General features: G+C 40.6%; 1 protein-coding gene across 3 annotated transcripts; it reads right to left on the minus strand.

The window, feature by feature from the left end:
• Nucleotides 1–644: 644 nt before the first annotated feature.
• Nucleotides 645–26,876, minus strand: LOC311038249 (E3 ubiquitin-protein ligase TRIM39-like; the record flags this gene model as incomplete). 3 transcript variants are annotated; one of them, XM_084047650.1, is made up of 2 exons in its annotated part: nucleotides 26,785–26,854; nucleotides 645–2,294 (listed from the first exon to the last, which is right to left on the minus strand). In XM_084047650.1, exon 2 carries the CDS (start codon nucleotides 2,283–2,285, stop codon nucleotides 645–647), a length of 1,641 nt encoding a protein of 546 aa, XP_083903776.1. In that variant the 5' UTR covers nucleotides 2,286–2,294; nucleotides 26,785–26,854. The 3 variants fall into 3 exon arrangements, with proteins under 3 accessions (XP_083903776.1, XP_083903777.1, XP_083903775.1); XM_084047651.1 differs by lacking the exon at nucleotides 26,785–26,854 and adding an exon at nucleotides 6,572–6,604; XM_084047649.1 differs by lacking the exon at nucleotides 645–2,294 and adding an exon at nucleotides 20,597–22,556 and having other exon boundaries at nucleotides 26,785–26,876.
• Between the last annotated feature and the right edge of the window lie 413 nt (nucleotides 26,877–27,289).

The raw sequence follows: 27,289 nt of genomic DNA on the forward strand, positions 1-27,289 counted from the left end.
ACCAGGTGCTGGACAGAAGAACAGATGAAAGACAGAAACAATTGTCTGCACACTGAACATTTATTGTAAATCCACCAAATAACAATATTGTATGTGTCATTGTTTCAAAGTCAAACATCAAACTCTTCCTCACTAGCAAATCCCAGACATGCAAAAAAATCCACATAAGATGAACACTACAATATATACATTCAACATACTGTACCCCAAAATCCTCAAATCACAAGTCTTAACAACTTATACCTTCTATACTTAAAATAGACCTGAGTTGGCACTGCACTTGGTGTGCTCTTTTTTCCCTCTACACCAAATCTCTTCACAGAAAATAACTAATCTACCGTTGTGAGCTTGTAGATCTGCTATTTTTGGTGAATGTTCCCCAAGTGGTTAATGTCTGCTTTGAGAAAACAATTCAAGGAGTACAGAGTCATATGAACATCATGTACAATAGCTGATTTAGTTTGTTCTGATAACATCGTAAATAACTACTGTACACAAAAGAGACAATAGATATATTGTAATACATGTGACAAGGACAACAATTCAATGGATTGATTTGCAATGACAGTTGACTGACCTGTATGAAATCCATACACATGCTTTAAATGAAAACTAACCTTTCCTTTGCTGAGGATTAGTTTAATCTAATCTGTGTGATTGACAGGAGAGATGATCAGAGGAGCAGAGTTTCCACCATTATCATTAGGATATGGACAGAAGTATGGATAGAGTTTCTCAGTGAAGGTGCAGCCAGTGAAAGAGTAGAGATGAACTCTGGTCTCCACATCATAAAAGGAGACTAGACCCTCCTCATAATCCACAAACACTCCCACTTTCTGGACCTCCTCTCTGACAGGGAGGAGGACAGGAGGGCCAGCCAGAGCCTTGTACTCTTTTCCATTATTCAACACTATAGACCAGTAACCATTGTTCGGGGTCGGTGTGATCTGTCCCTTCCTGATGATGGACTCTCTGGCCACTCCTAAACCCCAGCCAGTCTTCCCTTTAACCTGAACCTCATAGTAAAACCTTCCTGAGGAGAAGCTTTGTTTTCCTAAGACACAGACACATGAAGAGAATCTCTCTTTGTTGTCTGGGAGTTTCTTTCTTATGTTTCCATGACTCACTTGTTTTCCATCCTCAGACAGGATGAGCTTGCAGTGCGCTGTATCAGGGTCCAGAGTTACATCCACTGCATATCGCTGGATCCTCCTCAGCTCATCATCACGCAGCCTCTCCATCACTTGACTGAGTGTCTTCTCCAGTTGAGCCACAGCTGTCCTCACAGTCCCCACATATGGAGACTGATGGACATTGACCTTTGTCCAGTCCTTGGTGGGTGGAGGGGTGTTGATGGATGTGAAGTTCTGAAGGAGGTGGAGGTGGTCTTCAGTGTGTGAGAGCTGCTTCAGCTCAGAGCTTCTCTTCTCCAAGTCACTGATTTCGTGTTGCAGATCTTTGATGAAGCCTTCACCCTGTTGCTCTATTGATTTCTGCTTCTCTTCAATCACATCAATGAGCTCAGCCTGGCTTCTCTCAATACAGCTGATCAGAGAAGTGAAGACCTGCACACTGTCTGCTATCTCTCTGTCTGCATCTTTCTTACTGAGCTCTACTGAGTGTTGGACCTCCTGAATCTTCTCATGTCTCTCCTGGATCATCTGCTGAACTTCAGCCTCTGTCTTTCCCAGCTCAGCCTTCTTTTCTTCATATGCCTCTTTCAGAGATACAGTTTGATGTAACTTGTGGTCTGACTCAGTGCAGAACTGACAAACACACATGCAGTCAGTCTTACAGAACAGCTCCAGAGGTCTGTCATGTTTCTTACACAAAATGTCTTCCAGGTTCTTTACAGGGTCGATTAGTTTGTGTCGTTTTAACCCTGTGAGTCTCTGATGAGGCTCCAGGTGAGTCTCACAGTAGGAGGTCAGACACACCAAGCAGGACTTCAGGGCTTTGAGTTTGGTCTCAGTACAGACGTCACAGGAGACTTCATCTGGTTCAGCAGGTTCTTGGTTTGTGCTGGAAGTTTGTCTCAGCTGCTTTGACTTCCTGAACTGATCAACCATCTCAGAGAGGACTTTATTAACAGAGAATTCTGGTCTCGTATAGAAGGTTTTGTTACATAGTGGACACTGACACACATCCTTAGTGTCCCAGTAATGTGTGATGCAGGTGTTGCAGTAGTTGTGTCCACATGGAGTGCTGATTGGATCAGTGAACACATCCAGACAGATAGAACACAGGAACTGCTCATCAGACAGGAGACAGCTGGCAGACGCCATTTCTTCACACTGAGAATAAAAGTGAAACCAATTTTATTTTGGGTGCTACTTCTCACACCTATATAGTTATCTCTGCCAGGTCGGAGATTACAGTATGTTTTTACCCCTGTGCATTTGTCTGTCTGTTTGTCTGTGTTTCTTTGAGCAGCTAATCTCTGGCACCGCTGGACCGATCAACGTACTGGTCCTTCCCATTTCCGCCTTATACATTGTTTTCTTCAAAACAAATATTTTGCAAGTACCCCCACAGATTCTGTACAAAACCCATGCAAATTTGTACACATTATCTCTTGAGTCATGTGATCCAGGTAGTGGTGTGCGATATGATGATTATAAACCATGAACAATTCCAATATCTCCACAATCTGCCTTTTCAGAGAGATCGTATAGATTGCAATACAGCGAGCGCACATTCTATGAGTTGCAGTTCTATACCTTAATTTATACTTCTGTAGTACGGCGGTGTAATTCGCCAAAAAGAACAGATCTACAAGCTATCAACGCGTCACGACTTGACGCGTTGTTAGCTTGTAGATCTGTTACTTTTGCTCATGCATGCTTCCGCCGGTCCCTCCCCCTTTTAGCAAGCTGCTCTTTGCAGCGCAGTAGCAAGCACTGGACAGATAGACAGACAGACATAGGAGTTCCCTAAATAATTCGACATCAGTCTAAGGAACTGGTTTGGATATTCCAAAACGGACACGAGGCAAACTACAATTATTAGCAAAGTTTGCAACAACAATGTTGAAAGTTACTCGACGTTGCTGTTTAACCTAACACGGGTGAAAAAGCAAGGGGTGAAAGAATCACTTATTTGGTGAGGCTACAAAACGAGCAATTTACCAAAAAGTGGACGCCTTTTGCACGCATTGAGTTACGATAAGATTAATTTTATTTTATTTTTTTAATTTTTATAAAGAGATTTGTATTATGTGTATTTTGATAGCATGAATGTGCGGTATGTGTGTGGATATTTATATACTGTGTTACAGTGTAAGTGTGAGGATACATATTGTACATTCTTCTGTTTTATTAACTGTATGTCTTTTGTTTTGCTTTACTTTTCTTATTCTTTTGTTGTTGCTGTCTATGCATAATTGTGTTGTCTCTCTTGATGATAACAATAAAAACAATAAGTTGCAAAAAAAGAAAAAGCAAGGGGTCCCCCCATAATGACTGCAACAGAACAGCTGTTGCACACAGCCTAACAGCATTTGAGAATGCAAGTAAGCGTTGGAAAAAGGCAAGATGCGTTTGTATGGTAAATAAAACCGTTGAAAATCAGGGTTTCATGAGTCTGCTCAAAATAGTTCATCAGCAGTAGTCCTAAAGTTACAATACTCGCTCGCAAAAGGCCATCCACAGCAGCTGATAGAACAGCAGTATAGAAACAAATAAATGATAAATATTTGTTTTATTTTATCTAATCTATCTACATGTGTCTGTCTGTGAACATCATATATCTTATTATTATTCACCAACATGAAAAAGGAATCGTGATGAGATCATGGATAGTGATTCTAGCGGTGTATCAGAATCTTTCAGATTCCATTTCAATTTACTTCTATTTTCACTTTAAATCAGTCTCATGGTGCTTTGCGTTTTGGCATATTATTCTTGAATAGAAGGTCATACAATATATTTTTTTCCCTCTGAAATTCCTTGGCATTTTGCCCAAAACAGGTCCCTCCCGCAAACTTTGAAAGCCAATTGTACCCAATGGGGAAATAATCTGAAATATCCGACAGATACCTCGTGATCACGACCACAGAGATTATGTTTACTGATTTGCGTGACTATTCGAGAAAATATGTAGGAGTAGTAAAAAAAAAGTGTTTTGAAGAAAACGCTAAAAGTCTTGTCAGACTGAAATGGATGTGGCCTATGCATGCAAAGTTGCCCTAATTTGGAGCAGAGGTTCTTCCTTACTGGGAGTGTGTGCGTGTCAAGTATCACACGGCCCCTGAGATTAGCTGCTGTCATATACACACAGTTCTTCAGCCATCCGGTCTGGTGGAGACTTTGATGTTGTTGACACAAAATGATTATGTTTTTTTTTACCAAAGATTGGACTGGGCAATAGAATATTAAAATAGAGTAAGATCATGTCTTTCATATAACTGTTATTCTCTGTTAATGAATAACTAGACCATATCCAGGGATGTGAGCACTCAAAGTATTTGCAGACTATGTGCTGTGTTCACAGTATATCAGGCATCAAAATGAACTTTTTTACTTGGTAGCACTGGTGCTCCCATTTAAAAAATGCAGGAGCAGCAGAAGAAATTTAGGAGCAGCCAAAACAATTATAAGGAGCAGCAATATGTAATTGTTTTTATAGATACAATTAATATAACATAATATCATATGGTGAAAGTAGCCTTAAAAACGCATGGTAGGCCACCGCTGGGGCTTATGGGTCAAATGTCAAGTCCTGACTGTCTGTCCCTCTTCCATCCATCACTGAGACATCTCCAGAGGACATCTAATACTGATCACACCTGCAGCTGTGTTTCTTGTTCACCCTCATAGCCTATAATATCAGTCGAATTTCTAAGTCATAAAATAATTCCAATGTAAATATAACATGGAATAGGAGGGTATGTCATTCAATTGGCCATATTGTAGCCTATCAATTCACTTCTAATGTGCGCATTGATCAGGTTTTTCTTCTGTTGTCATATACATTTCTCATTAGGGTACACATTGATTATCAATATTGACATTTTCAAATCGTATTTGCCAAATCATAACAGTTAGGTGTTCCTATATGACTGGATCTCTACCTCGCGCGTGCACACACACACACACACACACACACACACACTCTCGGCACATGAAGTGTGTGCGTACTTTTCCATGTGCAACTTTAGTTCAGATCTAGCCATGGTTCACGTGACGCTCATCTGTCACAAGCGTAACGGCGCTACTTGTTCCTGTTTTTTGTAAATCTTACATTTACAATCAGTACATGTACATAAACGTAGATTTCAAATTAGCTGTAGTTTACAACCCTCGTAGACGTATTTACGATTCTGACGTCTTCAATCTACGAGAGTTGTAGGGTGCACGTCCCATGCAGGGGAGCACTTTCTGCACTTTACCCCGCGACACTCCAAACATGTTCAAATTGAAAATAAAAGGTGCTTACCGCAAAGCCCCAAATGTTAACGACCTTCGCGGGGTAGTAGTGATCCCCGTCGAGGTATATCTTTCAATAAAGAAGTCTTTTAATCCAGCTTGTGTCGGAATCTTCACTGTTCTTCTTTTGTTTTAAATGAGTTTGAACTGCGCATTAGCGATTTGGCGGTCGGGAGGTGTATTGCGCATTGAAAACACAATGTATCAATACACCTCCCGACCGCCAAATCGCTAATGCGCAGTTCAAACTCATTTTAAACAAAAGAAGAAGCAGTTCGCAATACACCTCCCGACCGCCAAATCGCTCATGCGCAGTTCAAACTCATTTAAAACAAAAGAAGAACAGTGAAGATTCCGACACAAGCTGGATTAAAAGACTTCTTTATTGAAAGATATACCTCGACGGGGATCACTACTACCCCGCGAAGGTCGTTAACATTTGGGGCTTTGCGGTAAGCACCTTTTATTTTCAATTTGAACATGTTTGGAGTGTCGCGGGGTAAAGTGCAGAAAGTGCTCCCCTGCATGGGACGTGCACCCTACAACTCTCGTAGATTGAAGACGTCAGAATCGTAAATACGTCTACGAGGGTTGTAAACTACAGCTAATTTCAAATATAAAGTGCTTACCCCAAAGCCACGGATGTTACAAGTTAAAGCGCCTGGGTCTAAGTACCCGTATCGTCCGTATTGTTCAATAAAAAACATTTTAATCTGATAAGCGACCATTTTCTATTTTGATAACAATGAATCTGAGTGCAATACACCTCCCACCCGATAGGGGCGCGTGGTAGAAAGCATATGAAAAAAATCGGGAAAAATGGCCACCAATCGGATTAAAATGCTTTTTATTGATCAATACGATACATACGGGTACTTAGACCCAAGCGCTTTAACTTGATACATCCGTGGCTTTGAGGTAAGCACTTTATATTTGAAATATGAACGTTTATGTAGATGTACGGGTTGTAGATGTAAAATGTTCAAAAACCAGGAACAAGCAGCGCCATGACTGTCATGATATGACAGTCATGTTTCAGGGCTAGTTCAGATCAATTGTTCAACACATTGAGGGAGAAAAATTAGGATTAGACTGACTGACAGACCGACGTTTCCTTGTTAGTATAAATCATATGCTGTACTTACCAGTGTTTAAGTTGTCAGTATTTGTGTAAAACGTCGTATTGAAAGGTTTAGTAGACAGCGTGTTGCTGCAGTTGTCAGTGTTTCGTTTCACTAGGTTTCGGACGGTCACTGAGAAACGCCTCCTCCTTGTGCTGTAGCTGTTAACCCTTTACTGCCCTGGTGGAAGAACACTTGAACCCCAGCATCTACATTCTGGGGGGGAACATTATACTACATTAGCCGATCTACAAGCTCACAATAGGCTCTCCCTGCAAGCGAGCCCCTGTGGGGCCCATGCAGGCTATGTGTGGGCAGTGAGGGCTATGCCAAGCCCGCACCAAGCCTGCACAGGCCCATCGCGGGTTTGCCCAGGTGATGCCCACAGCTGTGGTCTCACCGTGGGCTTGCTGTGGGCAGCCCACACTTGGGGCTGAGCTGGGGCTAGCCCATAGTGGGCCAGTGTGGGTCTGTCCGTTCAGGGCCAAGAGCAGATTTGTACCTTTGGGCCCCATGCGTTTTTAGTGTGGGCAGCCCATATTACATTCCCACATCATTTGCCGCTCTTTTCTTGAACTTGGAACTATTTTTTGAGTGGTGCCGAAGGCAACCACTCCTATATCTGGCTTTGTCTGTGTGTCCGTATGTATGTATGTATGTATGTCTGTATGTCCGTGTGTCCACCAAGCTAACATTGGTCAAGCATCACGTGACACGTGACAATATGTTGAAAGGGTGTGCTTTGATTGGCTAGCGAGACGCATGACGAAATAGAGCCCTATAAATAGGTGTGTCACTTTGAAACATTGTTTACATGTTTCAAAGTGACATCAGTGCCATCAGCCAAGCTAACGTTGGACATGTTAGCTTGGCTGATTGAACATGTTAGCCAAGCTAAGCAAGGCACCACTCACTTCACACAGGGTGTGATTTTTTTCTAGAACACAGCATATCACTCCACTTTCTACAACATTGCACTGTGTAGACTAGAGCCTGGAGCCTCACATATCACTCCGCCTGTCTGTCTGAATCTACATGCAGCCACTCATCCTAGTCTTCTAACCCTGCTGAAAAAAACAGCACAAACCAGCTTATGATGGTTGCTGGTTTTAGCTGGTTTTAGCTGGTATTAGCTGGTCTTGGCTGGTCTTAAGCTGGTTTAGATGGTATACCAGGCTGGACAAGCTGGCCAGGCTGGTCAGGCTGGTGTGTCAGTGTAATTGGTTAGCTGGGCACTAAGCTGGATTCTGCTGGTCTTTGCTGGTCAGCCAGCTGGCTGGCTGGACTGACCAGCAAAGCCAAGCTGGTAGCTGGTCTTTGCTGGTCAAATGGGTGGACTGACCAGCAAAGACCAGCTTACCAGCTAGACTTAGCTGGTCAGATGGCTGGACACTGGACAGACCAGCAAAGACCAGCTTAGCAGCTGGACTTAGCTGGTCAGATGGCTGGACACTGGACAGACCAGCAAAGACCAGCTTAGCAGCTGGACTTAGCTGGTCAGATGGCTGGACACTGGACAGACCAGCAAAGACCAGCTTAGCAGCTGGACTTAGCTGGTCAGATGGCTGGACACTGGACAGACCAGCTTAGCAGCTGGTCAAGTTTGGTTAGATCAGTGATTCTCACCATGTGGGTCGAGACCCCCAGGGGGATCCCCACATGATTTGGGGTGGTCCCCAGATGATAGTGAAGTGACAATTTAAGGACCTTTAAGACCTTTTTAATACCTTAAAAAAAATTAACATTACTGCATCAAAAGTAATCAACAAACGTTATACTATAAAAAATGGTCAAACATTGGCCAAATTGTCAAATAATATCAGAAAGAGGCAAACATTTTGAAAATAGCAGATCTACAAGCTTGAAGATCTGCTATTTTCACAATAAAGTCTAAACTAAACGTAATGCATCAACTCCTACATTCCAAGTGCTTAGTTATCAGGGTGGGGGGTCCCCATTTCAAATATGATTATTTTGGGGGGTCGCAGCCTGAAAGGGTTGAGAACCACTGGGTTAGATCACTGTTTCCCAAACAGTGGGTGGGGACCCATTTGTGGGTCATGGACACATTTTTATGGGTCACGAGGAAAGATCCCTTTTTTCCGTTTCCTACAAAAATATATTATATTATTATTTCAAAAATCTAAAATCTTCATCAATAAAAATACTAAAATCAAAAATGTATCAAAATAATTTCATTAATACATTAAAAAATCGACGAAATTCCATCAATTAATTAAAAAAACGCCTTGAAAATAGCAGATCTACAAGCCCGGGACGCGTGGTGAGCTTTCAGATCTACTATTTTAACTAGTTTGGATCCCGGGGAGTCATCATACCTGCCAACATTAGACTGTGAAGATTTTCTTCCATTACAATTGCCCCCCCCCCAGTATATATACAGTATATATTATTATATCTTTTTAAATTTAATTTTACATTTCTTGTCCTTTTCTTGTGATGTGACATAAATAATATATTGAATAATAATAATAATACTTATTATTATTACACTTATTATTATTATTATTATTATTTTTATATTAATTATAATAATAATAATAATTATTATTATTGTTATTATGACAACATGCATCCAATAACTTATTTACTTCATATGGCAACTTCCTGAATGCCAAAACAGACCGGTGCTATGGTTACAAAAATGAACAGATCTACAGATCTACATCTGGTCGCCATTCAACGCGTTGTGAGCTTGTAGATCTGTTGTTGTTTTTTACACGCAATGCATTCTGGGTTGTGAACCGTGTTGCCATATCTGCTTATTATAAGCGACTTTGGGCTTGTTTTTCTGTGAAGTTGCTTGTAAATATTGGTAGTTAAGTGGGTTGCTTTTTGGGGGTTTGTTTCTAAAGTGTAGTTATTTGGGCTTGCTTCCATTTTTTATTTATTGTTTAAACCAGTTCTCAAACATCTGCATGTCAAGGATGCCCAAATTAATGCATTTTTCCGCAGACCCCCATCTGTTTCAAATAATATTACAAATATATTTAACTTTTTCTTTTTGATAATAGCAGACCTACAAGCTCACAACGTGTTGCAAATGCGACGCACTGTGAGCTTGTAGATCGGCTATTTTCAAATAGCCAATGTAGGGTTAAGGCTTATTTTCATAGACCTGGCTGCTTATTTCTCTCACAGAATCTGGCAACAGTGACTCAGAGCGGGGAGAATGAAACGCTCGAGCAGTCGCTCGAGCGCTCTAAATACAGTTAGACAAATTGCGTTACTTTGGTTTCATTCAAATAATTATTAACCGACTTCAGAGAAGATAAAAGAAAGAAGAAGAAGAAGCAGACATTTTAGGTGAGTGTTGACACACAGAAATACTATTTATGTAGACTTTAGCCTACTACTGTTACTGTAGGCTATTGATAACAACTGTTGTCTGGAGTCACCACCCAACTCTATGATCACGACACGTTGTTTAGCGATTTCATTTGTCTTGATAAAGGGATTTTATGACAATAATTTCAAGAAATGATAGCGGGATATACAATATAATTTATAATATAGGCTACTACTAGCCTACTGCTTGCCTATAAGGTGAGTTTTTAATTATTAATAATTATATTTGTTATAGTTTAAGTGTGATGTTGTGTTGGGGTTGTATTTGAGTACATTTAGCAAATTCAGATATCATTTCAGTAGAATAGTATAGGCTAATGTTTAGCTAATGTGTCTAACACACACACACACACACACACACACACACACACACACACACACACACACACACACACACACACACACACACACACACACACACTCTCTCTGTGTGTGTGAGAAAGAGCACAAATAAAATGAAAACTTAGACAGAGGTCTTCAACAGGGGGTCCGCGACCCCTAGAGGGTCCGCGGAGGTACTGCAGGGGTCCGCGACCCCTAGGGGGTCCACGGAGGTACTGCAGGGGTCCGCGACCCCAAGGGGGTCCACGGAGGTACTGCAGGGGTCCGCGAAATTGTTGCTTGATTACACAATTAGACCTTTTTTTTTTTCAAAAATGTCAATTTTTCTTTAAATATTTTTTAAATATTTTCCATATTTATGTTTAAAATAAATTATGATTCTATCTATTTTGAATAGCTTGTATACATGATTATTGTGCAATTGACAGATTGTTGATAGTATTCACATTGGGTACATAGCCACCCTACTCACTGTACCTTGTACATGTATGTTTGAATTAAAAGCATGAATATATTAATCTATCTATTATTTTAATTGCTTAGTATTGAATGCACAATAACATGGTATGTTTATACACATGAATCACAATTTTATAGGCCTACATAATTATACAATATTTGTATATAAAACATTTTAAAAACGTCGAAGACCCCTGCCTTAGCTTGTTGTTGATATATTGACAAAATGCACATGGTCTGAATGCATGGATATAATGCTTGACATTTGAGAGCCACTGTTGTAGATCCTTCAATGCTCAATAAATCCATCATTTGTGCACAGGGAGTCTTATTTGACCACCGCCTGTATGTGAGAGACTGCATTGTTGACCACCTTGAGTCGTCCGCCCGTCCGTCTGTCTGTCAGCAGGTAAGATTGGTATAGCTTCGGTCTAGGCACTTTAACCTCATATACATTGGCTATTTGAAAAGGGGCTTGTAGATCGGCTCTTTTAAAACAAACGCTTGAAAAAAAATAGAAGGATTTGGACCCTTTTTTTAAGTTAAACTACACAGCCCAGCCCCATACCCTCCATAACTCCATAGGCTTGCAGCCTAATTCATACATTGACATGATGGTGTATTGAAATTAGTTTGGGCAGATAGGCTATTTCTCAGCAGAATGTGTAAGAATTCCTAACTGAAAGAAATGCCATTTCTATAGAGCAGGGGTTCCCAAACTGTGGTGCGCGCACCCCAGGGGGTGCGTGACCTGCCATCTAGGCAAACCAACCTAATTGGTTTGCCTAGATGACGCCCCGGGGGGGTGCGTCATCTAGGTCAGGATGTAATAAGGGGTGCACAGCTAAATAAGTTTGGGAACCGCTGCTATAGAGCACCGAAGTCCTGACGTCACTGCCAGTAGAGGGCGCATGATTCCGCAGGTTCATGGCTTTACTTTTTGTATTGATATCTTCATTGGGGAATCTTAGATCGCTTCATATAAGAACTGTGTTCCAAAAATAAACACACCACCCTGGTGTTTTTACTCATATGGATATGAAGCATTGACTGAAGGTGTAAATGTACACATTTACCCAAAGAGTAACACAATATAAACACTAGAAACGAGTCAAACAACCCAACGACTACATTTCCCATGAACGCGGCTGCTGTGGGGACAGTGATTTCAGACCCGGAAGTAGTAGTTCTTAAGACTTTTAAGGCAGAATTAAAGGTACGGTAAGTGATATTTTTTGGTTAAAACAAAAAGTATTTTGTTAAAAGGTTAAATTACTATATTCTTATAGTAATCATTGCTATAGAGTGTTTGTTCAGTAACAGGAGTCTCCCCGTCTCTCCAGCTCTTTAATAAACAGAAAATACATTTTTAGGTAGGTGTCAAAATCTCAGCCAATCAGGAGAAAGTACCCATTTTTAAGCTTCATTTTTATAGTGTTCCAGTTCCATTTTTTTCTGCTCATTTCTTGTCATCACTTCAAATTTCACTTGTTTAATCTATATCCTGATTGAGTTCTCTATCCTGATTGGAAAACATTGGAAATGAAACTAAAACTGAGACGAAAATGTATTTTGTGTTTAATAAAGAGCTGAAGAGACAAGGAGATTCCTTTAACTGAACAAACACTCTATAGCAATGAGTACTATCAGAATATAGAGCTATTTAACACTTATTTCAACCAAAGAAAATCACTTACCCTACCTTTAATTCCATTTTCGGCAGAAACAGGCTGTATCAAATATGAATGAATATCATAAACGATGCAGAGCCACCCCCCTGACAAAAACGCCAGGGTGGTGTGTTTATGTTTGGAACACAGTTCTTATATGACGTGATCTAAGATTCCCAAATGGGGATTTCAACATAAAAAATAAAGCCACGAACCCTGGAACAGCGCCCTCTACTGGCCCTCTACTGGCAGTGACGTCAGACTTCGGTGCTCTATTAAACAAAATTGTAAAGACGTTTTCACACCTGGTTACGTTTGACTACACAGCCATTTGAAGAAAGATAATTTATTGGACTGTAAATATAATAGCAACACAGTGCATGCATACAGTACAGATGAGTGATTTACATTTGACAAACGGCTATTGATGTCGCACTGTAGTTAAATTAAATAGTTGTAATGTGATGCATTTGTATGTGATTTAATCATGATTCATGGTCCAAAGGTGCAGTATGACAGGAGATGCAGTCGACCCTAAAGTATTTTCATATTTTCTTATATGTCCCTCTTTGAAAAATATGTTTGGACACCCGCTGACATACACCATCATTTGCCCACAGGGAGTGTGAGCCACCTTCCACCTGCAAGCTGTCTTTCACCTGTGGCCGTACCCCCTGCTGTGAGACGCTCTCTATCAGCAGCAGGTATGTTTGATAACACCAATAGATACATAGGGAGATCATGGACAGGAATGCCCACACACGTCACATCTGGATTTAGCATGGTTTATGTATGTTTATGTCTGCAAACAAAGTGTTAGATTTTTTCAGGACTACCATAATGTTGAATGAATCACTTGGAGTAGCTTCCCACACAACACACTTTAACAGGTAACCTAAGAATGGCAGCTTCCATTGTAAAATCTGTCGTTAACAAGTAACCCAAATGGACTATTTGTGTCCATTGGATTATACTAGTTAAATTAACAGAGGGTTTACATGTTGTATGACGAAGTAGAGCTTTCATTTACAAAAACGGAACAAAAAAAGATTAAAGGATGTTGATACAAGGTTTCTGCCCGACAGCAACGAATAAGAAATTGCTTCCTACACAAATTATTGTTTCATATAAGCCTATTTGTTTTTATGTTTCAGAGGCTGTAAGAAAGTAACGCATTCATCCAAGTCCTCAGGATTCCGATGTTGAGAAGGAGATTAGGGTGTGGCTGCGTAATTCAAGTGACAGAGCGGGTGGACAAAAGGAGCCCTATCACAGTCTGCCAGCTAGCAGTGAGGCCCCAGTGGAAGAGTAAGCTTTGACAATGAATACTTAGGTAAAAGTATAAATATGTTAGAGTGTGTGTGTGTACACACGCACGCACGCACACACACACACACACACACACACACACACACACACACACACACACACACACACACACACACACACACACACACACACACACACACACACACACACACACACACACACACACACTCTGCTTGCACATACAGTGTACATACAATGTTACAGCCTTATTCAAAAATGTTACTCAACATTCTCCAGACTATACCTCATAATGACAAAATAAAATAGATGTTTAAGATGTTATGGCAAATGAATAAAACATAATCACATCCAGTGTGAAGTGAGCGGTGAAATGTATGAGTTATTCATTTCATCATGCATCTTGCTAGCCAATCACAGCACTTCACACTGGGTGTGAAGATTATCAGCCTATGGGCGCGTTTTCCACAGCATGGCGTCACAGCGAAAGACACATTTTCACGACTGAAAACAAATTTCACCACGGATGGGTCCTAAACCCTCTTATAGGAGCGGTTGCACCTCTAAAAAAAAAAGACAAAATCACATGAGCATAAGTATTCACACCCTTTGCTATGACACTCAAAGTTAAGCTGAGGTGCATCCTGTTTGCACTGATCATCCTTGAGATGTTTCTATAACTTGATTGGAGTCTGCCTATGGTAAATAAAATTGATCTGACACACGGAAGGCACACACATGTCTCTATCAGGTCCCACAGTTAACTGTGAATGTCGGAAAATAATCAAAAACATATGTTTTTATTTTGTCATTATGGGGTATAGTGTGGAGAATTTTGAGTAAAACAATTAATTTCATCATTTTTTGAATCTCAAGGCACTGTATGTATATATGTATGCACACACACACACACACACACACACACACACACACACACACACACACACACACACACACACACACACACACACACACACACACACACACACACACACACACACACACACACACACACACACACACACACACACACACATAAAATATTTATTTTTATATATTTCCAGATGAATTCAGCCATGAGAAAGGACTGGGCAGGTTGTGAGGAGTACAAGAAGAAACATTGTGGAATTCCTGTCAGTTTTTCAGAATTTACTCAAGAATCAAGTCTCAAGGCTGGCCGGTGGTATAGGGGACTCGCCGTTGACAGGTGACTGGAGGTTGGGGAGTGGGTGACAGACTTAAAATAAAAACATAGTTAGTGGTGAGTTATGTGCTGAAAAGGGGCAAGAATGATGCCCTGATCTCACCAGGAGTGATGGTAGTCTACCCAGAACTCCTTAGGTAGGGGGGAAAGGACTTGTGGATTGCACAGTATGTACAAACAAATGGTTACTCTCATACTTTGCTATTCTGAACCTGAACAGAGTTATTTGATTTTATCGTTGTGTATGTGTCATGCTGTCTGTGATATGGACCTTGAGTCTGAAATAAAGATTGAATTGAATTGAATTATTTGTATGTTACTTGAAATGAATAGCAGGTGAACAGAGAGGTGCAGCATGCCTATCCAGTATATGTTCAGTGACCACTGGTGTAATCTGTTTTATAGTTGATTCATAATATGCCCACTTTGCTAAGTCTACCAATGTAGCCTTACCTAAAAAAAAAAAGCCAAGTCTGCCTTGGGCCATGTTATCTGCTGAGATGTTGGTGAAGTATGCTACATTGTAACTGCACTGATGGAGTGGAATTGTGATACATTGCCATCCATAGTGGGGGTAGTGTTGTAAAATTGTAAAAAATGTCTCCTTTAAGAGGAGTCTGTGACAATAGAATTTGGTTGGGGTGAGAGAAGGATGCTGGGAGAGAGATGGGTTATTGTATGTTGTATGTATTGTGTATTATGTATGTATGTATGTTGTGTGCATTTGTCTATTGTATAGTAAGTTGAGGAAGTGAAGTGAACTTGAAACGTGTTTGATGTTGCTGGAGTTATAATAAACTAACAGTGCCTGAAGAAAAGAGACCGTTCATTCACCATTGTGCAAAAGGGAAATAGTAATAAAAGATACAAGTGGGTTCTACCCCAAAGTTAATAGGCGGAGACCGACGCAAGTATTAATTTCGGCTGTGGAATTGAACTTGATTCAGTTCCCCCTTAGTCTGGAGACTAAGACAGGAAAGGTTACACTGGTTTTATATTTGCCAATGTTTTATATTTGTTCTGTATTATATTTAATCATTGATTTGAATCCCTTTGACTATTTGGAGTTTGGATTTTGTGTGTGAGCTGACTTTGAATATGTATACATTTGTGATTTTTTTTTCTTTTTGTAAGTCCACACAAGTGTGTTTTCATTTGTTGTAAACAAAAGCCGAAAATAAACCATTCAATGAACAACTATTGTATTTTTTCTTTACAATACAGATCTTAGTTTAGTACATTTTAGATTAATAGAATATAGTTATTTTGAGGTTATAGTTTAATGGGGCTTCCGGAGGGCTAAGTGAGGGCTGCTTATTCATAGCCCCAAGTGGGCCAATGCGGGGCCACTGTAGGCATGTGAGGGCTAAGTGAGGGCTGCCCATGCAGGGCCAGCACTTAGGGGCCCACACTTTGCCAATGAGCAAGCCCCCTGGGGCCCTGTGTGGGCAGCCCACGGTGGGCCCTTAAGCCAACCCTAAGTGGCCCCTTAGGGGCCCCGTGCAGGCTCGCTTGCAGGGTCTATGCACAGCAGCCATATTGGAAAGAAATTGGGCCTCTTCTTACTTCCTTCACATGTGTTACCAATGATACTAATGGGCTCTGTTCCATTCTGGTCAGGGTGCTGATATCGTGCATGTTGGCTCACTAGAAACATTCCATTTTGGTTCCCAAATGGCCCCTTATGGTGGGTGTGTAACTCTGAGAGTGTACAAATGGAACCAAAATACCAAATGGACTCTTACGGGTCCATTTGGTTCCATTAGTACACTCTCAGAGTTAAGGGGGTCCTTGAAAATAAGACAACCACTATGCCACAATGGAACAGAGCCTTAATTAGGATCATTGGTAACACCTGTGAAGGAACTAAGGATTCCCAATATGGCTTCTGTGCATAGAGCCTATTTGTTGTGAGTGGTCAAAGTACATGAATTGATATTGCAAGCTTGTAGATGTTCAAATAGCCAAGTGTAAAATATGGCTTAAGTGGTTAATGCATGTTTTGTATTAACAATCTAAATCTGTAAAGTGACTAAAGCTGTCAAATGATTGCAGTGGAGTAAAAAGTACAATTTGCCTTGTGTTTTTTTTGCCTGTGATGTTGTGGAGTAGAAGTGTAGATATTCTGTCTGTTGACATATTTAGTAATGAATTTCCACCCACTTTTTACAACTGTAAACTGTGACGTGACAATAACGTTTATTCTGAAATAAAGAAGGGGGTTGAGGATAGACCTCTGAGGATCCCTGGTGGTCAATGAAGGCTCGTCTGTCGCAGTGTGAGGCAGATGGTTTAAAACCCAAGTGTTACAAAGAAATTCCAAGTACTAATACACAGGGACAGGGGTCAGCACCATGATGGCTTGTGATGGATATTTTAGTAAAAAAATAATAATACGTGGACATACATAACAACCTGATAAAAATATTACCAGAAACACACAAAGAGCTAACCTATATGTATACTACAGTGGTTCTCATAGTGGGTCGAGGGACATTTGCTTCATGTGCAACAGTCTCTAAATCTGCACATTTAAGGACGTTTAAGACCTTTTTTAATACCTCTAAAATGAAAATACATAATTAAGACCTTTACTGCGTCAAAAGTAATCAACAAACTATACAAATGGTCAAACATTGGCCAAATATTACCTATGAAATAGGCAAAAAGTGTGAAAATAGCCCATCTATAGGCCTATGCTCACAACTCCTCGGGTTGTGAGCATGTAGATTGGCTATTTTCACAATATTTATCTGTGAAACCTTGTCAAATCAAATGGAATACCTGAACTCCTACAATTTCAAGTGCTGAATTAAATCAGTGTCATAGTTCATATGCTGAAGAAAACCTGGAGACAGGCATTCAGTAATTGGGTTTTATGAACAAAATAAAAAATAATATTATAATGTTATGTAAAAACTAAATCTAAAATGTCCTGCCAGAGACATATTTGTCCGTGTAGGGACATATTGATGGTTTGGCACTGGGATTATATAAATGACTAGGAATATACTAGGAACTAGAACTGAACACTTGTGACAATGATGACCAACTAGCAGCAGTGACGGCTCCAGAGAATTGTGACTGGGGGACTATGGGGGGGGGCTGGATTTTTTTCGAGCAGGGGCTAATTAATGTTGGCAACAAACAATAATGAATAATACTAATACAACAAACGAGATTCAATGATTCTAGTTTAATAAATAAATAAAAAGCATGATTTTATAGTCGAAGTCAGTCAATTGTCTTTCACATATTTATGTGTATTGTATTTATTTATTCCATAAATATCTTTATTAAAAATGGGTTTGTCGGGAGGGGGGCCACGTTTTTTAGTGGGGGTCCCTGCTTCATCTCTCTCTCAGCTAAGAAGTCATTGGCCTGAAAAACATTGAAGACACCTGGTCGGGGAAAAAAAACAACACATTATTGTTGCCTACAATCACAATGTGACTGTCCCTCCAGCCAATGGGATGTAGGCTACAGTACCCGAGTAGCTTAGCTAAGTTTACATGCAATTCATTTTGTTTTCAGTATTTGATCATAGGCTACTTTGGTTCATCCTGACAATAATTATAAAATATAACTAGTACAGTTTCAACTTTTAAGGTTTCATGGTTGTCATTCAAGGTTGTCATTTATAACTGAATAAGGTAAAGGCCAGCAAAAGAATACCAAAACGCTCGGCCCAAAACACAGTCCGCCCCGGGGCAAATCCGGTGGTATTCACCTGGTATTCCTAAACGTAACCTCAGTAAAACGGTGCCAAAACCTAACCTTATTCCTAACCTTATCCTCAGTAAAACAAATACAAGAACGGCTGGTCCACAAAAAATAACTTGGGTGAGTCTTCCGGTTAGCCAGCAAAGGGCCAATTTAGAACTCTTGGTACATTGAATACTCACCTGTATGATTATATTAGCATTTCACCATAACGTCAATAGGTGGCAGTATACACCAACTCATTTAGGATAAAAACTGTACTGCCCTCCCATATCACTGTGTATGTTATTTCACTGCCCACATGGTCAGTGGTGGAAAGTACATTTAGTACTGTACTTAAGAGGTGCTTTTACTTTACTTGATTATGAATTGTCTACTCCACTACATTTCAGAGGCAAACATTGTACTTTTTAGTCCACTACAATAATTTGAAGGATTTAGTTACACGTTACTTTGTAGATTTAGATGATTATTACAAAACGTGCATTAAACAATTAAGCCAGATTTTATCCTTTTGGCTATTCGAAAATAGCCGATATACAAGCACGCAAGTGAGTGTGGTGTGTGTATGCTCGTGCAAACATTTGTGCATGTGCATGTGCATGTGTGTGAGTGCGTGTGTGCATGCAAGACTGTGTGTGCATGCACGTGTGTTTGTGTGTGTATGTCTCTGTCTGTCTGTCTGTCTGTCTGTCTGTCTGTGCGGAGGCATTAGGCATTGCAATAAACTCCTGAAAGTTGGGGTACCCACTATAACCTTATGTGGGGAAAATCAAAATTTAATTCTGTTTTTCAGCAGCTGTCAAAAATTCTCCTAGGGAAACTGCATTTCAGTCTTTGTGAGATGTGTTACTAGACACTTTTACAAACACATTGGTAAAGATTTTTTTTTGTAAGGAATTTATTCCAAGATTGGAAATCTTTCTGCTAATATCCCCTGACTATCATAACACATCGCATCACAACATATTGTGAGCTTGTAGATCAGCTTAATTCTTTATTTGGGAAAAACAAATATGTATGAGGTTTCTACCTGACAGTGACGATATGTATTAGGACATAGGATTTTGTGCTCACAAAAACTGCCTGTCCATCTGGCTTATGGGATCTATACTACTGACTAGCCAATCACAATGCTCCTGTCCCTCCTGTTGATGAGATACACGATGGCAGAGTTTACAAAAAATCTACTGTACATCAAATTAATATAAATATTGTCGCGGTCGGGTGGAGATCTTGTATGTCAAAATAGTGAAAATAGCAGATCTACAACCTCACAACGCCTTGCACCGCTAGGCACTATGAGCTTGTAAATCAGCTATTTTCACAACTTTTGTGGACAGAAGTTGGACAGAAGAACAGGTGAAAGACTCAAATACAGTCTGCACACTGATAATCTCCCCATGCATTTATTGTAAATCCACCAACATCATTCTTTCAAACATCAAACTCTTCCTCAAATCCCAGACATGCAGAACATTCCGGCATAATTCCATTATGTGTTCCATATATGTGACAACATACTGTACCCCAGAACCCCTGAATCAAAAGTCTTATAACAACGTATACCCTCTATACTTAAACAGACCTGAGTTGTACATCATGGTGTGCTCTTTTTTCCCTCTACACAAAATCTCTTCACCAAAAATAGCAGATCTACAAGCTCATGTGTCGCATTACGAAGCGATGTGAGCTTGTACATCTGCTATTTTCAGTGAATGTTCCCTCAGAATAGGGATGCTAGGGTTCAAGTGGTTAGTGTCTGCATTGAGAAAACAATTCAAGGAGTATACAGTCATATGAACATTATGTACAATAGCTGATTTATTTTAAAGAATCAAATCGTCCCTTTTCTATGAATGCCGTAAAATAAATAATTGAATGCTAACTTAGAGAATTCTACAGTATCACAAACAAGAATATATTTTAAGCTAAATACTTAAAGTGGCACTATGTCACTTTTTTAATGAATAAAGTGTAATTGTATGCTAGAGTATGTTAATACAAAAATAACAATACAATTGGGGTGGTTGTATTTTGTCTCCCTGCTCTTCTATTGAGACATTTAGATCGTGTCAAAGGTCATGTCTCACCTAGAAACAGGTTCTGACACAAATTTTGACCTGATGGTCAAGATTCAATTTATCCCCTGAGCAAGCAGGCAGACTCTATTAACTCAATGATACAAATATCAGCACTTGTAAATGACCGTTGACTGACATAAACATGTGTGAATCCCTCCATAGCCTACATACACATGTCAAATGAAAACTAACCTTTTCATTTAAAGCTGAGGATTAGTCTAACCTGTGTGATTGACAGGAGAGATGATCAGAGGAGCAGAGTTTTTACCTTTGTTATTAAGACATGGACTGAAGCATGGATAGAGTTTCTCAGTGAAGGTGCAGCCTGTGAAAGAGTAGAGATGAACTCTGGTATCCACATCATAAAAGGAGACCAGACCCTCCTCATAGTCCACAAACACTCCCACTTTTTGGACCTCCTCTCTGACAGGGAGGAGGACACGAGGTTCAGCAAGAGCCGTGTACTCATTACCATTCCTCAACACTATAAACCAGTAACCGTTGGTGGGGTCCGCTGTGATCACTCCCTTCCTGTTGATGGACTCTCTGACCACTCCTAAATCCCAGTCAGACTTCCCTTTAACCTGAACCTCATAGTAAAACCTTCCTGGGGAGATGTTTTGTTTGCCTAAGACACTGGGACATTGAGAAAACCTCAAGTTGTTGTCTGGGATTTTCTTCATTATGTTTCCACAACTCACTTGTTTTCCATCCTCAGACAGGTTGAGTGCACAGTGTGCTGTATCAGGGTTCAGAGTTACATCCACTGCATATTGCTGGATCCTCCTCAGCTCAGCATCACGCAGGTTATTCTCCATCTCTTGACTGAGTGTCTTCTCCAGCTGAGCCACAGCTGTCCTCACAGTCCCCACATATGAAGACTGATGGACATTGACCTTTGTCCACTCCTTGGTGGGTGGAGGGGTGTTGATGGATGTGAAGTTTTGAAGGAGGTGGAGGTGGTCTTCAGTGTGTGAGAGCTGCTTCAGCTCAGAGTTTCTCTTCTTTAATTCAGTGATTTCTTGTTGCATATCCTTGATGAAGCCTTCAGCCTGTTTATTTGCCGTTTTCTGCTTCTCTTCAATCACATCAATGAGCTCAGCCTGGCTTCTCTCAATACAGCTGATCAGAGCAGTGAAGATCTGCACACTGTCTGCTATCTCTCTGTCTGCATCTTTCTTACTGAGTTCTACTGAGTGTTGGACCTCCTGAATCTTCTGTTGTCTCTCCTGGATCATCTGCTGAACTTCAGCTTCTGTCTTTCCCAGCTCAGCCTTCTTTTCTTCATATGCCTCTTCCAGAGATACAATTTGGTGTAACTTGTGGTCTGACTCAGTGCAGAACTGACAAACACACATGCGGTCCGTCTTACAGAACAGCTCCAGAGGTCTGTCATGTTTTTTACACAAAATGTCTTCCAGGTTCTTTACAGGGTCGATTAGTTTGTGTCGTTTTAACCCTGTGAGTCTCTGATGAGGCTCCAGGTGAGTCTCACAGTAGGAGGTCAGACACACCAAGCAGGACTTCAGGGCTTTGTGTTTGGTCTCAGTACAGACGTCACAGGAGACTTCATCTGGTTCAGCATCTTCTTGGTTTGTGTTGGAAGTTTGTCTCAGCTGCTTTGACTTCCTGAACTGATCAGCCATCTCAGAGAAGACTTTATTAACAGAGAATTCTGGTCTATTATAGAAGGTTTTGTTACATAGTGGACACTGACACACACCCTTAGTGTCCCAGTAATGTGTGATGCAGGTGTTGCAGTAGTTGTGTCCACATGGAGTGCTGATTGGATCAGTGAACACATCCAGACAGATAGAACACAGGAACTGCTCTTCAGACAGGAGACTGCTGGCAGATGCCATTTCTTCACACTGAAAATAAAAGTGAAACAAATTTAGTTTTGGGTGCTACTTCTCACACCTATATAGTTATCTCTGCCAGGTCGGAGATTACAGTATGTTTTTACCCCTGTCTATTTGTCTGTCTGTTTATCTGTGTTTCTTTGAGCAGCTAATCTCTGGCACCGCTGGACCGATCAACGTACTGGTCCTTCCCATTTCCGCCTTATACATTGTTTTCTTCAAAACAAATCTTTTGCAACTACCCCCACAGATTCTGTACAAAACCCATGCAAATTTGTACACATTATCTCTTGAGTCATGTGATCCAGGTAGTGGTGTGCGATATGATGATTATAAACCATGAACAATTCCAATATCTCCACAATCTGCCTTTTCAGAGAGATCGTATAGATTGCAATACAGCGAGTGCACATTCTATGAGTTGCAGTTCTATACCTTAATTTATACTTCTGTAGTACGGCGGTGTAATTCGCCAAAAATAACAGATCTACAAGCTAACAACACGTCGCGACTTGACGCGTTGTTAGCTTGTAGATCTGTTACTTTTGCTCACGCATGCTTCCGCCGGTCCCTCCCCCTTTTAGCAAGCTGCTCTTTGCAGTGCAGTAGCAAGCACTGGACAGACACACAGACAGACAGACATACATAGGAGTTCCCTAAATAATTCGACATCGGTCTAAGGAACTGGTTTGGATATTCCAAAACGGACAAGAGGCAATCTACAATTATTAGCAAAGTTTGCAACAACAATGTTGAAAGTTACTCGACGTTGCTGTTTAACCTAACACGGGTGAAAAAGCAAGGGGTCCCCCCATAATGACTGCAACAGAACAGCTGTTGCACACAGCCTAAGAGCATTTGAGAATGCAAGTAAGCGTTGGAAAAGGGCAAGATGCGTTTTTATGGTAAATAAAACCGTTGAAAATCAGGGTTTCATGAGTCTGCTCAAAATAGTTCATCAGCAGTAGTCCTAAAGTTACAATACTCGCTCGCAAAAGGCCATCCACAGCAGCTGATAGAACAGTAGTATAGAAACAAATAAATGATAAATCTTTGTTTTATTTTATCTAATCTATCTACATGTGTCTGTCTGTGAACATCATATCTTATTATTATTCATACTATAATAATAATCCTAAAAACCAACATGAAAAAGGAATCGTGATGAGATCATGGATAGTGATTCTAGCGGTGTATCAGAATCTTTCAGATTCAATTTCAATTGACTTCTGTTTTGCGGGAGGAGCCCATTTAGCACAAAATGCCAAATGATGAACGCAGCGTCTGAATGTCGTGAAACTTTACACACACACTCCCAGTAAGCAAAGGAAGAACCAACACCCCATTTCCTTTTTAAATCAGTCTCATGGTGCTTCACGTTTTGGCATATTATTCTTGAATAGAAGGTCACACAATATATTTTTTTCCCTCTGAAATTCCTTGGCATTTTGCCCAAAACAGGTCCCTCCCGCAAACTTTGAAAGCCAATTGTAGCCAATGGGGAAATAATCTGAAATATCTGACAGTGATCACGACCACAGAGATTATGTTTACTGATTTGCGTGACTATTCGAGAAAATATGTAGGAGTAGTAAAAAAACAAGAATGACCTAAGTCATAATAAAGCCGCATGGGGTAGGCTTTTTTGGCCCCAATCTTTTCATAGACCTGATTACTTGTTTTTTGGATTGCTTGTTTCTCTCGCGTCGCAGATCGCTCTAATGTTTTTTATATAAGTGGTGGCAACATTTTGTGACACCACACGGGTCTTCCCAATAGCTAAGATTGAAGTCAGTGTGAACATGGCCAAATAATAACTTAATAGCCCAACTAGGTCTAATGAAGCACGCTAGCATTTAGGCTAACCCTCCGCCTGTATCGTGTAACTCCGTGCGTTGGCTGCCTTGTTGTGATTTATGTTCGTCCATGCTGGCCCCTAATATGGTCTGCTTCCGGGTGGATCAACCTAACTAACAATGAGGATCGTTCTGATTGGTTCCCTTCCCAACTAGTCCCTCAAAAAGAGTAATTCTGATTGGATCTCTTCTCCATTCGTCCCGCCCTAACATTTTCGTCTCGTCTAATTCGTTGACAAACGTGTCCATTACATTTTCGTCTCCCCATTGGCTTAAAAGGGGGGCTTAAAAGGGGGGAAGTGTGATGGACAGCCAGGACAGCCAATGACACTTAGGTGTCACAAAATGTGACTCGGGTGTCGGACTAAGACTAGTGCTGTTTACAGAGCCGCGCTAGCGCATGCGGCTAAAAAAAGTGTGTTTTGAAGAAAACGCTAAAAGTCTTGTCAGACTGAAATGGATGTGGCCTACATGCAAAGTTGCCCTAATTTGGGGCAGAGGTTCTTCCTTACTGGGAGTGTGCATGTCAAGTATCACAGAGTGGTCACACGGTCCCTGAGATTACCTGCTCTCTCACGCACGCACGCACACACACACACACACACACACACACACACACACACACACACACACACACACACACACACACACACACACACACACACACACACACACACACACACACACACACACACACACACACACACACACACACACACACACACACACACACAGTTCTTCAGCCATCCGGTCTGGTGGAGACTTTAATGTTGTTGACACAAAATTATTATGAACCTCAAGGAACCTTGTTTTTTCACCAAAGATTGGACTGGGGAATAGAATATGAAGATAGAGTAAGATCATGTCTTTCATATAACTGTTATTCTCTGTTAATGAATAACTAGACCATACCCAGGGATGTGAGCACTCAAAGTATTTGCAGACGTGCTGTGTACACAGTATATCAGGCATCAAAATAAACTGTTTTACTTGGTAGCACTGGTGCTCCCATTTAAAAAATGCTGGAGCAGCAGAAGAAATGTAAGAGCAGCCAAAAAAATTATAAGGAGCAGCAATATGTAATTGTTTTTATTGATACAATTAATATAACATAATATCATATGGTGAAAGTAGCCTTAAAAACGCATGGTAGGCCACCACTGGGGCTTATGGGTCAAATGTCGTGTCCTGACTGTCTGTCCCTCTTCCATCCATCACTGAGACTTAAACATCTCCAGAGGACATCTATACTATACTGATCACACCTGCAGCTGTGTTTGTGTTTCTTGTTCACCCTCATAGCCTATTTGGATAATATAAGTCGATTTTCTAAGTCATAAAATAATTCCAATGTAAATATAACATGGAATATGAGGGTATGTCATTCAATTGGCCATATTGCAGATATTAGCCTATCAATTCACTTCTAATGTGTGCATTGATCAGGGTTTTCTTCTGTTGTCTATACATTTCTCATTAGGGTACAGATAATTAATATTGACAGTTTCAAATCGTATACCAAATCATAACAGTTATGTGTTCCTTTATGACTGGACACACACACACACACACACACACACACACACACACACACACACACACACACACACACACACACACACACACACACACACACACACACACACACACACACACACACACACACACACACACACACACACACACACACACCCCTCATGTGCCAATGTCAAAGTCCATGTGCAACTTTAGTTCAGATCTAGCCATGGTTCACGTGACGCTCGTCTGTCACAAGCGTAATGGCGCTACTTGTTCCTGGTTATTGTAAATCCTACATTTACAATCAGTACATGTACAAAAACGTTCAGATTTCAAATATAAAGTGCTTACCCCAAGGCCACGGATGTTACAAGTTAAAACGCCAGGGTCTAAGTACCCGTATCGTCCGTATTGTTCAATAAAAAGCATTTTAATCTGATCAGCGGCCATTTTCTATTTTAATAATAGTGGATCTGAGTGCAATACACCTTCCAACCGATAGGGGCATTGTTGAAAGCATATAGAGAAAATTCGGAACAAATGGCCACCAATCGGATTAAAATGCTTTTTATTGAACAATACGGAAGATACGGGTACTTAGACCCAGGCACTTTAACTTGATACATCCGTGGCTTTGAGGTCATTACTTTATATTTGAAATCTGAACGTTTATGTAGATGTACGGGTTGTAGATGTACAATGTTAAAAAACCAGGAACAAGTGGTTCCATGACTGTCATGATATGACAGTCATGTTTCAGGGATAGTTCAGATCAATTGTTCAACACATTGAGGGAGAAAAATCAGGATTAGACTGACTGCCAGACCGACGTTTCCTTGTTAGTATACATGTGCTGTACTTACCAGTGTTTAAGTTGTCAGTATTTGTGTACAACGTCGTGTTGAAAGGTTTAGTAGAGAGCGTGTTGCTGACACCAAACCCTGTCAGTGTTTACTTTCGTTTCACTAGGTTTCGGACGGTCACTGAGGAACTCCTCCTTGTGCTTTGGCTGTTAACCCTTTACTACCCCGGTGGGAGAACATGTAACCACTTGAACCCCAGCATCTCCATTCTGGGGGGAACATTATCCTACAATAGCCGATCTACAAGCTCACAGCAGCCATATTGGAAAGAAATTGGGCCTCTTCTTACTTCCTTCACAGGTGTTACCAATGATACTAATGAAGGCTCTGTTCCATTCTGGTCAGGGTGCTGATATCGTGCATGTTGGTTCACTAGAAAGTTTAGAAACACTCCATTTTGGTTCCCAGATAGCCCCTTATGGTGGGTGTGTAACTGTGGGTCCTTGAAAATAAGACAACCACTATGCCACAATAAATGGAACAGAGCCTTAATTAGTATCATGGT

The sequence above is a fragment of the Gymnoscopelus microlampas genome, assembly GCF_963454915.1.
Source record: "Gymnoscopelus microlampas genome assembly, chromosome: 21".
Taxonomy (NCBI): Eukaryota; Metazoa; Chordata; class Actinopteri; order Myctophiformes; family Myctophidae; genus Gymnoscopelus; species Gymnoscopelus microlampas.